Source organism: Caretta caretta, chromosome 9 (assembly GCF_965140235.1).
Source record: "Caretta caretta isolate rCarCar2 chromosome 9, rCarCar1.hap1, whole genome shotgun sequence".
Classification (NCBI taxonomy): domain Eukaryota; kingdom Metazoa; phylum Chordata; order Testudines; family Cheloniidae; genus Caretta; species Caretta caretta.
This window is the reverse complement of record NC_134214.1, coordinates 80,012,968-80,028,611: the sequence shown is the minus strand read 5'-3', so window position 1 is coordinate 80,028,611 and position 15,644 is coordinate 80,012,968. Positions and strand designations below refer to the sequence as shown.

Genomic DNA, 15,644 nt, shown 5'->3' with positions numbered 1-15,644 from the left:
GCAAATATGACTATATAAACTGGGGTCAAACAGGAAGTGGAAGGGGAAATTGGAATCATGCTTGCTCAGGGCGCGGGAATAGGGAACAGGGACACAGGCAAGGCTCTGTGGCATCAGAGCTGGGAAGGGGATCAAATGAGGTGTCTAAGACAAGGTTATGGTTTGCTGGTTATGATTATGCTATCTGTGTGCAGGTATCATTTTTGTATTTAAAGTTATAAGTATTGGCTCTATACTGTCTGTATTTCAAACTTGTGATATGCTTCTGGGTGACACCCCAGACAATTTGGTATCTGCACTGCCTAGCCTGCTTGATGGCTTGATTTGAACCTGCAGTTTATTCTATCACTGCTACAAGCCTGAACCAAGCCTGAACCAAGAACTTTGCCATTACTATAAGTAATTGATTCCATTTAACCAATTCTAGCTGTCATCTATATTTCTTTTGTTTATGAATAAACCTTTAGTTTTTAGATTCTAAAGGGTTGGCAACAGCATGATTTGTGGGTAAGATCTAACTTGTATATTGACCTGGGTCTGGGGCTTGGTCCTTTGGGATTGGGAGTACCTTTTTCTTTTACTGGGGTATTGGTTTTCATAACCATTCATCCCCATAACGAGTGGCACCGGTGGTGATACTGGGAAACTGGAGTGTCTAAGGGAATTGCTTGTGTGACTTATGGTTAGCCAGTGGGGTAAAACCAAAGTCCTCTCTATTTGGCTGGTTTGGTTTGCCTTAATAGTAAAGAAACTCCAGCTTTGGGCTGTAACTGCCCTGCTCTAAGCAATTTGTCCTGAATTGACACTCTCAGAAGTGTCCCACGAAGGGCAGCATCGTAACAGGGGGACACGGGGTAAATGCTCTGCGGCATCAGAGCTGGGAAGGGAGGACACGGGGTAAATGCTCTGTGGCATCAGAGCTGGGAAGGGAACACTGGGGAACAGACTATCGGCATATAGAGACAAGCCCGACTGGCGTGAAGGGCTTCAGAATGTGCTTGCTTGGAAACTTAACCCCACTAAACATTGCATTGTTTGCGCTTCGAACTTCTGGTCTTTTGCTGCTTGCTGTCTGCATGACAAAAAACCAGGGAAGTGAGAGGGTTGAGGGAAAGCCTTCTAACATCTTGGTGCCATGACTCAGATACATCACATTGGACAGGTGAGTGGCAGCCAGGTAAGTCTCCTTCCCCAACAGATCGCACAGCTGCTTGGAGGGGGTTATGGCAGACTCTCATGATGGCAGTTGCAGGTCCTTGCAAGCTGGGGTAATGGTCTTTTTGGATAAGTGGATACAAAAGAATCAGACCCCATGCCAGGCATGGGGGGTCAACCTGGGATGAGTTTAAGAAGGAACTGGAAGCAGTGTTAGGCGACCCAGAGGGATGGGGGCTGGCTGAGAAACCCACCCTCCTGGGTAAATGGGTAGCAGAAGGAGGGGATAGGATGCCTTCCAGGGAAAGGAGACACTTAAGTCTGCTTGTAAGGGGTTTGAAGTAAAGGCAGTATTATGGGAAGCTGCCAGTAATCTTTCAAGTTTGGTGCTACTTCAGCAAATGCTACTGGAGGATTATAAATTAGCGTTGGGGTGGTTAAAGATGATTTGGCACAATAGGGTTTGGAGCCAAAAGCAGAGTTAACAGACCTCCTTAAGAGAGGAGCTGGGACTTGGTCCTAGGGGAGTGGAGGAAAAAAAAGTTTCAAAGTGAAAAACAGCAGGGTTTGCAGGAGCAGATAACAACCCCCACTCTTCTCCCAGAGCCAGGATAAAAACCTGGGGGTAAGGGCTCCCAAGTGTTTAAACTTAAGGAGCCCTATCCTTTGCTCAGAGCTAACTATATCCTTTTCTTCTCCTCTTCAGTTTGCTTAATTTGCTGCTGTTAGCCTGTCAAGGTTCCTTCCCCACTCTGAACGCAAGGGTACAGATGTGGGGACCTGCATGAAAACCCCCTAAGCTTATCTTTACCAGCTTAGGTCAAAACTTCCCCAAGGTACAAAATATTCCACCCTTTGTCCTTGGATTGGCTGCTACCACCACCAAACAAATACTGGTTACTGGGGAAAGGTTGTTTGGAAACATCTTTCCCCCCAAATACTTCCCAAAACCTTGCACCCCACTTCCTAGACAAGGTTCGGTAAAAAGCCTCACCAATTTGCCTAGGTGACTACAGACCCAGACCCTTGGATCTTAGGAACAATGAACAATCCTCCCAACACTTGCACCCCCCCCCCCTTCCCTGGGAAATGTTGGATAAAAAGCCTCACCAATTTGCATAGGTGACAACAGACCCAAACCCTTGGATCTGAGAACAATGAAAAAGCATTCAGTTTTCTTACAAGACGACTTTTAATAGAAATAGGAGTAAATAGAAGTAAAGAAATCCCCTCTGTAAAATCAGGATGGTAGATACCTTACAGGGTAATTAGATTCAAAACATAGAGAATCCCTCTAGGCAAAACCTTAAGTAACAAAAAAGATACACAGACAGAAATAGTTATTCTATTCAGCACAATTCTTTTCTCAGCCATTTAAAGAAATCATAATCTAACACATACCTAGCTAGATTACTTACTAAAATTTCTAAGACTCCATTCCTGGTCTATCCCTGACAAAAGCAGCACATAGACAGAGACCCTTTGTTTCTCTCCCTCCTCCCAGCTTTTGAAAGTATCTTGTCTCCTCATTGGTCATTTTGATCAGGTGCCAGCGAGGTTACCTTTAGCTTCTTAACCCTTTACAGGTGAGAGGAGTTTTCCTCTGGCCAGGAGGGATTTTAAAGGGGTTTACCCTTCCCTTTATATTTATGACATAGCCTGTACTTTAAAATAACTTCACTAGGTTAATTGGTTGCTTTCCACGCCACCCCCCTCTCTCACACTTTTGGTTTTGCCGAAGTTTTAATGGAGGGCATTTTAGATATTTATGTGAAATGTATGTTTGTTTGTTTGTTTTTTTTGGAAAATGTTTGGGTTTTGGAAGTCTGCTGGATTCCACTGAAATTTTTAGAGTAAAAGATCCAGGGGTGACCATGGAGATAAAAGTTTTTTTTTACTGCCTTTTTGAACAATACCGAAGTAAAGACAGCCCAGGGTAAAAGGCAGTTGTTTGCAGAAATTAATACTACCATGGGGGAGCGGGGGGAATTTGGAGTGAAGTAAATGGCTGGGAGTTGTGGAAATGTTAAAAGGTAATGGTTGTGAAGATATTAAAGCGTTGTTATAAGAAGGAAATTTCTGGTTTGATGATAAAATCTAGTTATGTAAATGTAATTATTTACATTTTTAATTGTAAATAATTACAATTTAATTGTATAGTCACATTGGTTAGTCTCTAAGGTGCCACAAGTCCTCCTTTTCTTTTTGCGAATACAGGCTAACACGGCTGCTACTCTGAAACCTGTCATCTTAAGTGATCACTCCTTACAGTGTGTATGATAACACCCATTTTTTTCATGTTGTGTGTGTATATAAATCTCCTCACTGTATTTTCACGGTATAGTCACATTGGGTTGAATCATGGTAGTTAAACAAATCACACAAGCAGGTGAGGTGGCTTCTACCACCACCAGGGCCATCCTGAAGCATACACAGCATACCCAGCTGCGTAAGGCACCTGAAAATTTGGGGCACCCCTCGGTCTTAGTGTCCACCCTCCCATTTCTTCCTATCCTTGTTCTGACCCTTCCTGCAGGCCCCCACAGCTGAGTCTTCCTCCGGAGGGGATCTAGTAACTTAAAAGTGAAAAAGCCTTCCAGCCTGCCAGACCTATTAGCAGAACTCTGAAACTGTTAAAGAGCCATTCAAGTGGTAATGAAGCCATTTAACAGGCATTTGCCAACACCCAGGTATATACTGTCAAGATCTTAGTTTAAAATTTGCTTTTAAAATATTTCATTAGAACATTGCTGAAGATTATAAAATCACATCTCTAAAAAATCCTTGCATAGATTTTTAGATGCATAATCTGAGTAAAAAGAAAAGGAGTACTAGTGGCACCTTAAAGAATAACCAATTTATTTGAGCATAAGCTTTCGTGAGCTACAGCTCACCTCATCGGATGCATTCAGTGGAAAATACAGTGAGGAGATTTATATACACACACAACATGAAAAAAATGGGTGTTATCATACACACTGTAAGGAGTGATCACTTAAGATGACAGGTTTCAGAGTAGCAGCCGTGTTAGCCTGTATTCGCAAAAAGAAAAGGAGTACTTGTGGCACCTTAGAGACTAACCAATTTATTTGCGCATAAGCTTTTGTGAGCTACAGCTCACTTCATCGGATGCATACTGTGGAAAATATAATGATGTTTTTATACACACAAACCATGAAAAAATGGGTGTTTATCACTACAAAAGGTTTTCTCTCCCCCCACCCCACTCTCCTGCTGGTAATAGCTTATGTAAAGTGATCACTCTCCTTACAAACGACAGGTTTCAGAGGAACAGCTGTGTTAGTCTGTATTCGCAAAAAGAAAAGGAGTACTTGTGGCACCTTAGAGACTAACCAATTTATTTGAGCATGAGCTTTCGTGAGCTACAGCTCACTTCATCAGCTCAAATAAATTGGTTAGTCTCTAAGGTGCCACAAGTACTCCTTTTCTTTCTCCTTACAAAGTGTATGATAACCAAGGTGGGCCATTTCCAGCACAAATCCAGGGTTTAACAAGAATGTCTGAGGAACGGGGGGGGGGGGGGGGGAGGAGGGGAGGGGTTGGAAAAAACAAGGGGAAATAGGCTTGAATAGAGACTGGGAGTGGCTAAGACATTATGCAAGGTAACCTAAGTTAATTGTATCCAATTTGCAAATGAATTCCAATTCAGCAGTCTCTCGCTGGAGTCTGGATTTGAAGTTTTTCTGTTGTAATATTGCAACTTTCATGTCTGTAATCGCGTGACCAGAGAGATTGAAGTGTTCTCCGTCTGGTTTATGAATGTTATAATTCTTGACATCTGATTTGTGTCCATTTATTCTTTTACGTAGAGACTGTCCAGTTTGACCAATGTACATGGCAGAGGGGCATTGCTGGCACATGATGGCATATATCACATTGGTGGATGTGCAGGTGAACGAGCCTCTGATAGTGTGGCTGATGTGATTAGGCCCTGTAATGGTGTCCCCTGAATAGATGTGGGCACAGTTGGCAACGGGCTTTGTTGCAAGGATAGGTTCCTGGGTTAGTGGTTCTGTTGTGTGGTATGTGGTTCCTGGTGAGTATTCGCTTCAGGTTGGGGGGGCTGTCTGTAGGCAAGGACTGACCTGTCTCCCAAGATTTGTGAGAGTGTTGGGTCATCCTTCAGGATAGGTTGTAGATCCTTGATAATGCGTTGGAGGGGTTTTAGTTGGGGCTGAAGGTGACTGCTAGTGGCGTTCTGTTATTTTCTTTGTTGGGCCTGTCCTGTAGTAGGTGACTTCTGGGAACTCTTCTGGCTCTGTCAATCTGTTCCTTCACTTCCGCAGGTGGGTATTGTAGTTGTAAGAATGTTTGATAGAGATCTTGTAGGTGTTTGTCTCTGTCTGAGGGGTTGGAGCAAATGCGGTTGTATCGCAGAGCTTGGCTGTAGACAATGGATCGTGTGGTGTGGTCAGGGTGAAAGCTGGAGGCATGTAGGTAAGAATAGCGGTCAGTAGGTTTCCGGTATAGGGTGGTGTTTATGTGACCATTGTTTATTAGTGTCCAGGAAGTGGATCTCTTGTGTGGACTGGACCAGGCTGAGGTTGATGGTGGGATGGAAATTGTTGAAATCATGGTGGAATTCCTCAAGGGCTTCTTTTCCATGGGTCCAGATGATGAAGATGTCATCAATATAGCGCAAGTAGAGTAGGGGCGTTAGGGGACGAGAGCTGAGGAAGCGTTGTTCTAAGTCAGCCATAAAAATGTTGGCATACTGTGAGGCCATGCGGGTACCCATAGCAGTGCCGCTGATTTGAAGGTATACGTTGTCCCCAGATGTAAAATAGTTATGGGTAAGGACAAAGTCACAAAGTTCAGCCACCAGGTTAGCTGTGACATTATCGGGGATAGTGTTCTTGATGGCTTGTAGTCCATCTTTGTGTGGAATGTTGGTGTAGAGGGCTTCTACATCCATCGTGGCCAGGATGGTGTTATAAGGAAGATCACTGATGGATTGTAGTTTCCTCAGGAAGTCAGTGGTGTCTCGAAAATAGCTGGGAGTGCTGGTAGCGTAGGGCCTGAGGAGGGAGTCTACATAGCCAGACAATCCTGCTGTCAGGGTGCCAATGCCTGAGATGATGGGGCGCCCAGGATTTCCAGGTTTATGGATCTTGGGTAGTAGATAGAATATCCCAGGTCGGGGTTCCAGGGGTGTGTCTGTGCGGATTTAATCTTGGGCTTTTTCAGGGAGTTTCTTGAGCAAATGCTGTAGTTTCTTTTGGTAACTCTCAGTGGGATCAGAGGGCTTGTAGAAAGTGGTGTTGGAGAGCTGCCAAGCAGTCTCTTGTTCATATTCCGACCTATTCATGATGACAACAACACCTCCTTTGTCAGCCTTTTTGATTATGATGTCAGAGTTGTTTCTGAGGCTGTGGGTGGCATTGTGTTCTGCACGGCTGAGGTTGTGGGGCAAGTGATGCTGCTTTTCCACAATTTCAGCCCGTGCACGTCAGCGGAAGCACTCTATGTAGAAGTCCAGTCTGCTGTCTTGACCTTCAGGAGGAGTCCACCTAGAATCCTTTTGTAGTGTTGGTAGGGAGGTCTCTGTGGATTAGTATGATGTTCAGAGGTGTGTTGGAAATATTCCTTGAGTCGGAGACGTCGAAAATAGGATTCTAGGTCACCACAGAACTGTATCATGTTCATGGGGGTGGAGGGGCAGAAGGAGAGGCCCCGAGATAGCACAGCAGAAGCAGCTGTCCTAAGAGTATAGTTGGATAGGTTAACAATATTGCTGGGTGGGTTGAGGGAACCATTGCTGTGGCCCCTTGTGGCATGTAGTAGTTCAGAAAGTTTAGTGTCCTTTTTCTTTTGTAGAGAAGCAAAGTGTGTTGTAAATGGCTTGTCTAGTTTTAGTAAAGTCCAGCCACGAGGAAGCTTGTGTGGAACGTTGTTTTTTTATGAATGAGTATCCATTTTTGAGAGCTCATTCTTTATCTTTCCCTGTTTGCTGTAGAGGATGTTGATCAGGTGGTTCCACAGTTTCTTTGAGAGCGTGTGGCACAAGCTGTCAGCATAGTCTGTGTGGTATGTAGATTGTAATGGATTTTTTTACCTTCAGTCCTTTTGGTACAATGTCCATCTGTTTGCATTTGGAAAGGAAGATGATGTCTGTCTGTATTCGTACAAGTTTTTTCATGCAGTTGATAGATTTCCACTCCATACAGCTAAATGCAGTGCCTTGCATAATGACAGGTTTCAGAGTAACAGCAGTGTTAGTCTGTATTCGCAAAAAGAAAAGGAGTACTTGTGGCACCTTAGAGACTAACCAATTTATTTGAGCATAAGCTTTTGTGAGCTACAGCTCACTTCATCGGATGCATACTGTGGAAAATATAGATGATGATTTTAATACACACAAACCATGAAAAAATGGGTGTTTATCACTACAAAAGGTTCTCTCCCCCCACCCCACTCTCCTGCTAGTAATAGCTTATGTAAAGTGATCACTCTCCTTACAATGTGTATGATAATCAAGGTGGGCCATTTCCCGCACAAATCCAGGTGTCCCCCCCCCCACACACACACACACAATAACCCCACTCTTCTGTTGGCAGCAGGAGAGTGGGGGGGCAAAGGGGGGGGGAGAAAACCTTTTGTAGTGATAATCAAGGTGGGCCATTTCCAGCAGTTAACAGGAACGTCTGTAAGCATACTCTTAATATTTGTGATTCTGTTTATAATAAATTGTAAATCTGCAATATTGATTTATAATATTTGTAAATCTGCATTTATAACATTTTGTAATTCTCCTAGGTTCTACCTATAATATAAGTCTTCTATTTGACAAAATTGTAAATCTGCAATATTGATTTACCATTCTGTATTAAAGCTTGCAAACCGTACCTTGCAAGCAGTCAATTGACTCTGCTTTCTCTGAATTGATACTTTTTCTCACTTGTTATTAAGATTGACGCTTGTAAAGCTAAACCGCTCAATTGACTTTCTCTGTATTGACGCTTTCCCTTGATTGTAATTGAGATTGACGCTTCTAAATGTAAACCACTCAATTAGCGTTACTTTTTCAAATGGTTATATTCAATTGGCTCTACTTTGCGAATGGATACTTTGTGATGGAAATTGACATGCTTTTTTGTAACACCCGCGAATTGGAGCGGCGCTCATAGAAATGTCACATAGAGACTCCCACCCTCTATAGTTTGGATCAGGAATGTTAAAAAACGGGGAGTCTCAAATAAATAACACCTTTGTATGTTAAAAGAAAGTCAATACCGAAGGAATGTTAAGAGACAGGAAGAAAAGGAGTACTTGTGGCACCTTAGAGACTAACCAATTTATTTGAGCATGAGCTTTCGTGAGCTGTAGCTCACGAAAGCTCATGCTCAAATAAATTGGTTAGTCTCTAAGGTGCCACAAGTACTCCTTTTCTTTTTGCGAATACAGACTAACACGGCTGTTCCTCTGAAACCTGTCATTAAGAGACAGGGAGTCTCAAATAAATAACAATACTCAGTGAAATAAGAAATGTGTTTTTATTAAAGTAAAGAATGTATGTGAATGAATGGTGGGTTTTGAATAATCAGGGAAGTGCCAGAATAGGAATTTAATATCAAATGGCTGAAGACGACGCCAGGTGGAGACAACCAGAGAACCCCACCAGAGGGCAAACTGGGATCCACCTGAGCAATTCAAAGGATGAAGAAAGCTGATGAGCACCTGACAGCCATCCTGGAGCCATCATGACTAACAATATGACAAAGCAAATTCCACGGACTGGCACAGGAAGAAATTCCTATAAAAATGGACATTAAGGACTGAGAATTTTGAGTCTCCAGTTCTGCCACTACCCTTCAGGAGCATCGGATGGGCATCCGACATGGACTCGGCTCCACTCTCATGTACAGGTTACCTGGCCAGTACTCTGTCACGAGCAACTTCTAGGCTGGGAACTATAACCCCTATGCAGAACTGGAATGAATGAATGAATATATAGTTAAGTAAGGAATAAGTAACAATATAACAGTGTGTTTTATATATTTTTATTATTATTATATTTATAATAAATGTGGCATTTTGCCTTGTCCCTTTAATAAGATCCTGCTGGTTTTTATTTTATTGGTATAACACATTTCCCCCCCCCCCCCCACGACAGTTGGGGTAGGGGACGTTCCTGTTAACTGCTGGAAATGGCCCACCTTGATTATCACTACAAAAGGTTTTTCTCTCCCCCCCCCCCGCTCTCCTGCTGGCAATAGCTCATCTTAAGTGATCACTCTCCTTAAGTGTGTATGGTAACACAGCCATTGTTTCACGTTCTCTGTATATATAAATCTCCCTACTGTATTTTCCACTGCATGCATCCGATGAAGTGAGCTGTAGCTCACGAAAGCTTATGCTCAAATAAATTGGTTAGTCTCTAAGGTGCCACAAGTACTCCTTTTCTTTTTGCGAATACAGACTAACACGGCTGTTACTCTGAAACCTGTCATAATCTGAGTATTCATCTTTAGCCTTAAATGCTTGGATCTTCAGACATAGTTTTTTAAATAAATCCTTCAAAAGACCACCCTTACCTAAAATACACATTTTAATTTTAGTTACTATAGTACAAAAAATTTCTCCCAAAGTCTTCCTGTCCTTTCGGTCCTTCTCTTTCTCCCTTCAACCACCTCTCCCCTCCCCCCAGTTGGAGAGCCTTTAAAGGGACAACACCCCTTTCCTTCCAGATAGGGCAACTCGTTTGTCCAACTTTCTTTACTTCTGACTATTTGATGAACTAGCTTTAAGAGAAGCCTCCAGCAAAATCAGTACCTTAGTAAGGCATAAAATTCTTTGTTATGCCTAAAATCTTTGGAAACATTTTTTTTAAGTTGGTGAAATTTCATAAACATGTCTATTGTTATAGAGATCACACAATGTAAATTAGTGTTTCCTTTTTCTAAAAAGCAATGAACATTGTTACGAACACACTAAACCCCTGTGACTGATTAATTTGAAATAATGTCTTTGTTTCAGTGAGTTAGATATGTAGTAATCTTGAATGATTACTTTATGAAGGCTAAATTTAAAATATAAGAGTACATTTAAAATATAAAATCAGCTTAGAAATACCGATTAAGAAAATGTAAAACAGAGAAGAGCTGCATCATGTCTTCCATAATATTTAATGTTGTATTCAGCAGGACAGCTGACTGACCCTTACTAGAAAGTTTTTGCAAATAAATCTGAAACTTCAGGCTGTATAAAAAAAAACATGACTGACATTTTTTATTCCCAAGTTTAGTGCTTTTAATTGGGTACCTTCTGCATGTCCAGTCTTCAGCAGCTGGCATGCAATGGAAAATATGCTCTATTTTCTTTTGAAGAAAAAAAAAAAGACACCACTTCTGCAATTTCTTTATAGTCATTTGGGTTCAGGGATTTGGCTAGAAGAGGGTGATCAGGGAGGGGGAGGGAAGAGAGGAGGGGGACAGTGGGGAGCAGGCGGGGCCTGGGCAGCGTGGGGGGGGGGCCTGGAGCAGAGCAGGGGTAGCATATGTACAGGGTCACAGGTGGGCTGAGGAGGTAGCCTCCCCAAGTGGCAGCTTCACCCACTGCCCATGAGCCCAGGTAAGAGGGGACTGGCTCCTGCACAGCCAGTGCGCACTACAGTCTCCGTAGGCAGGGGCCGTATTCGCAGAGCCGAATGTGCCAGCACCACGCATTCTGTATGAGGGAGAGGGTACGGGGGTCTCTGCGAGGAACTGACACTCTCTGCCACTGTGAGGTGGGCTGGGTGGCTCGGTATCCTTGCTGCCTCATCCCTCCCCCGCCAGGCTGCCAGCCCAGGCTGCCGTCGGACACAGGGGCACCAGTTTAATAACACGGCATAGGGCCCAATAAATCCTAAGGACAGCCCTGACCACTACTATGTTTTTGTCCCCAGGAGCCTTTATAGCTTTTCTGTGGGAAAACGGGCCCTTTTCCCACAGAAATGGTCTGTAAAGGACTGCTGCAGGCAGCCAGATACTCTGATCTATATTATTTGACTATAGGACGAATTAATCAAAATCACCAAAGGAATGTAAGGGGTTTCCACTAAAACTTGACTGTCTCCGATTGTACAAGATGGGAATGTAATCTGGGTACAGCTGTGTAAAAAGTAATAGAAGCAGTGCAAGGGGTGTTGAGTAAAAGAGAATTTTTGCATGTGAATCTTTGTATAGTTATGTGAGGTTTTAAGGACTAAACCAATACTCATGGTTTGTAAAATCCTGTTTGTAGGTTTAAGATAATTGGTTTTTGAGGTTTTTTTTTAAATAAAGAAAAAACAAACAATGGCACTAAATCTATTTGAATCTCTCATTCAAAGTTGCAAAACTGACAGACACTTTTTGCCAGACACAGGTAACTAGTGTTGTTTGGCTTTGATATTTAGCATTTAACCCTTAAGGTACCTCAATGTTTAATATGTTTTTAAATAAAGACAAAGTCGTGGCTGTGGTGGGAGGCGGCTGGGGCCACGGGCTGAGGGAGATATTTTGGATTTTTTTTGTGTGCCCGCACAGGAAGAAAGGGGAGGAATGAAGGGAACACTGAGCCTTGGGGTGGCTCTGGGTGATCGGACTGTCACTTTGGTGTGGGTGCAGGAGAAATCTGTGGGCATGGGGGAGACAGTTACACCTTGTGTGGCTAATATAATGTTGTAGAGTTGAACTGTGGAGGGGTGTGCATTTTCCTAGAACATGTGCAGTGTATGTTGTAGAAGAAATGCAAACAAAACATGCTACTTAGTTAAAATTCTATTAGGGCTCCAAAGGGAGCCACAATAGGTTGTGTTTTCTTTTTCAGATGGCTGTGTGTTTTAGAAGCAGGAGTTAAAAGTGAAAAGTAATCGGAACTCTGGTGGAAGTTAATTGTGTCCCTTTTAAGGCAGAGTCTCTGAGCTGCTAATAGCTTTGGATCCAAAAGCAAGCCAGAAAGCCTCTGTGTGGATGCAAATTACCTAGCTGTTAGGGGAAGGAGAGCACTGCCCATAAATGGCAGTACAAAGGAGCTGCAAATAATAAATATACCCGGTCAACAAACAAGCTAGTTGTAAGCAAGAAGACTCAAATTGTGGCCCTCCAGGAAAGGGAGGTAGGAAAACAAGTCAAGCCTGAAAATAAGAGGGTCAGGTAAAAAAATAAGAGGGACAGGCAAGGCTCTGTGGTGTCAGAGCTGAGAAGAGGGACACGGGGTAAATGTTCTGCGGCATCAGAGCTGGGAACAGAACACTGGGGAACAGACTATCGGCATATAGAGACAAGCCCGACTGGTGTGAAGGGCTTCAGAATATGCTTGCTTGGAAACTAACCCCCAATAAACATTGCATTGTTTGTGCTTCGGACTACTGGTCTTTTGCTACTTGCTGTCTGTGTGACAAGAACCAGGGAAGTGAGAGGGTTGAGGGAAAGCCCTCTACATCACCCTCTAGGGACAACAGTCTCCGCCCTTAACTCAAGACTTTGACAACAGGAGGAGCTACAAGCCAGGTTCAAAGAGGTGGGAGCTGCAATTACTGTATTTGAAAATGATGCATCTGGTGTCAAGTCAGTCACCACTGGACTATGTGAAACAGTTCAGTTTAGGGCTATCAAGAAAGTACCTTGGCTTCTTAATTAGGCAAGCAGTTTCATGGTTCAGGGCATTTCAAGAGTTGGGAATGCAAGTTAACTACAAACAATACCAAGTAAGTGATTTCAGAGTAGCTCGATGGGAAAGAATGGCAATTTCATAACATGGAATTGGTTCTTTGCCTGTCTCTAGCTAGCCCCCAGCTGCTTTGCATCAGCACTGCAGCTACAGGATATTGTTGGTTTAAAGACTATGGGCCACATCCAGCCCTTGGACAAGCAAGTTACATGTTTGAATTCAATAGGATAGTGCTAGGTTATAGCAGGAGCTAAATGTGTCTCTCTCTATAGCTGACCCCAGAGAATGGCCAGAAGGAGAATACAGAAGGGTTGTTTCAGTGCTCTGGGGAAAGATATTTTTGAAAGAAACACCATCATTGCTTTTTTAATATTCAACATGTGAACTGATTTAAAAAGGTACTGAACACATTTTTACAGGCAAAAATATAGTCTTGTAATTATAATCTTCAGGAAGGGATTTAGGAATAGATGACATTCGCTAAGGACAAAGTTCTGTCCGAAGTTATGCAAATTCCCTAACAGGGAGTGCCCGGATAAAACTGAGGGCAGAATCAGGCCCAACATCTGAATATGGGTTTGTGAACAGGAGTGGGTGGAAGAGAGGCAGCTACAGGAATAGTTTTAAGTTAGTGGAAAGTTTTTATTAACACAACACTTAAGAGCTGTGGCAAGAGATGGTTGTTAGCATATGATTCCATGCTAAAAATACCATTTTGCATAGGAAAACACTGTTGCCTATATTAAAGCCTAAGGGCAAAGCAAGGAGCAGAAAAAAAAATGATAGTGGGAGATGCCAACACTCCTCGCCCCAGACATTTTAAAAAGTATCTTCCATCTTTTCCAAATGTTAAAAATGCAATTCTAGCAGGAGACAAAAGGAAGGGACTCTCTGAAGGAATAGGTCCCAAGTTGCAATTTGAGATACTATACGATTGGATAGCTACTAGCAGCCAAACTTTACTACAGAATACATACAGATTTCCTCTTGCAGTAGAGGTATGGTATAAAAACTATTACAGAGCAAGATACGGATGTAGAGTTTGTTCCTTTCCGCTGGTCCCTTCAATACTAGGCAGTTCTTATTTTGGCCTTGCTCTCAGGTTTTTTTTCCTGAACTCTCCTTGCATTATTAAAGGACCTTCCATTGTCTGTGCTGAACATTAGACCCCGGGGGGAAGAGAGGGAAAAAAAAAAAAAAAAGAGAGCAAGAGACACACACAGACACACGCACACTTTTCACCTTGTATCATTCCTGGATAGTTTACAGCAGGAAGCTGATCTTAGAAGGTGCTTGAGAACTTGCATGAGAACTAATAGGGCAGACTGGATTCCATGAAGAACCAGAGGGTGATGCAATTGCCCTTCAGCAATTAAACAATGGAGCTTAATATTTTTATGAGAAGATGGAAAGGATGAAGGGCTTCCCTTAATGAATGGTCACCATTCAAGCTCTACAGCCCTACCTTCTGCACTGCTGCTGGTGTGTAAATGCTGGTTTTCTATGGAACATCCCCCAGTTCATATTCAGATGCTGTTGCTTTCACAAGAGTTGCATAGTCATTGTTTTTCACTGTGCCAATAGTCTCATATTCATTCTTTTCCACAGGCTGTGATGTATAGTTGTTTTCACCTCTAGATTTTGCTTCCTCATATGTGCACTTGTCATTGACTCCTGAATAAGTCTCTCCTCTTGTGTGGTTCTTGGAGTTAGGACTGAAACAAAAGTCGAATATTAATGGGAGGAAAGAGCCAGGGGAGACTTAACATCACCCAGTTTCAAGATCCTGGGCAATGGTCCCTCTAATTTTTCCCATCCATGTGTGGAATGAATTTTGTTATGTTCACTAATATGGAGGTGATGTCTGCTGGGGGTGTGGCTGAGGGGTTCAGAGTATGGGAGGGAGCTCAGGGCTCGGGCAGAGGATTAGGGTGCAGGGGGTGAGGGCTCCGGCTGGGGTGGGACCAGGGGTTTGAGGTGCAGGCTGCCCTGGGGCTGGGGGGGGGGGGGGGAAGAGGAGAGAGAGAGAGAGAGAGAGCGCGCTCCCCCCAGCTCTCTCTCCTTGCAGCAGCCTCTGGGCTCAGATTGAGCAACTCTCCCCACCACAGCAGCTGCGAGGCTGGGGAAAAAGGCACCTCTCCACGCCACAGCCCCTGGGTGGGGGAGTCCTCTCTCCCAGTTGCAGCCCCAAAGCTGGGAGGAAGAGGCATGTCTCCTTGACGTGCCGCAGCCCCAGGGCTGGGGGAGTTAAGTGCGCAGCCTTTGGTGGCCTCCTGTGCGGCGCCAGACCTTAGTGGGAATTTAGGTCCTGGGGCCAGATTTTAGTCTGCATTGCACCAGCATAAACCTGGAGTCATTCCATTAATGTCAGTGGAGCGACACTGGATTTACAGCAGGGTAGCAGAGATCAGGCTTTAGTCTTCTGCTTTTAAATGACAGTGGAATATTAGCTATGGAACAACAAGACCCCGGATACTAACCCAAGCACATTATGGGAGGCTGAAAAAGTTGTATTAAAAGGAAAAGCAACAATCTGCTAAGTTTGGGACCAAATTCTCTGATGATGTATGACACTGACCTCAGTGGGGCTATGCCAGCTGGGGATTTGGCCCTTGGAAAATAAAGGACAGAATAAATAGTGGACAAATTGCAACATATGGGCCAAGTACAGCTGATAAAGTTCTCCAAGGTGGCATGTGGCTGGCCACATTTTTTACAATGAAGGTGCAACCAACGAAGAGAAGTCCCAGCATGCAGTGAGCAATGTTGATCAGAGTTAGACCTTATTTTAACATACTGCTGTACAAACCTCACTTGGACAAATTTCATTGGCA

General features: G+C 43.5%; 1 protein-coding gene across 5 annotated transcripts in view; it reads right to left on the bottom strand.

Annotated features, from left to right (window-relative positions):
• VSIG4 (V-set and immunoglobulin domain containing 4) overlaps positions 1–15,644 on the bottom strand; it is a 104,393-nt gene that overhangs the window by 41,366 nt on the left and 47,383 nt on the right. Inside the window, exons 17-18 of one of the 5 annotated variants that reach the window (XM_048863317.2) lie at positions 14,276–14,525; positions 3,993–7,258 (exon numbers count right to left, since the gene is read on the bottom strand). The exons of 2 other annotated variants lie outside the window; for them this stretch is intronic. In XM_048863317.2, the coding sequence (XP_048719274.1) occupies positions 14,312–14,525 (214 nt within the window). In that variant the 3' untranslated portion in view covers positions 3,993–7,258; positions 14,276–14,311. Of the gene's footprint in view, positions 1–3,992; positions 7,259–11,393; positions 14,526–15,644 lie in introns of those variants that run through there. 2 more of the 5 variants (XM_048863318.2, XM_048863316.2) reach the window with 2 other exon arrangements.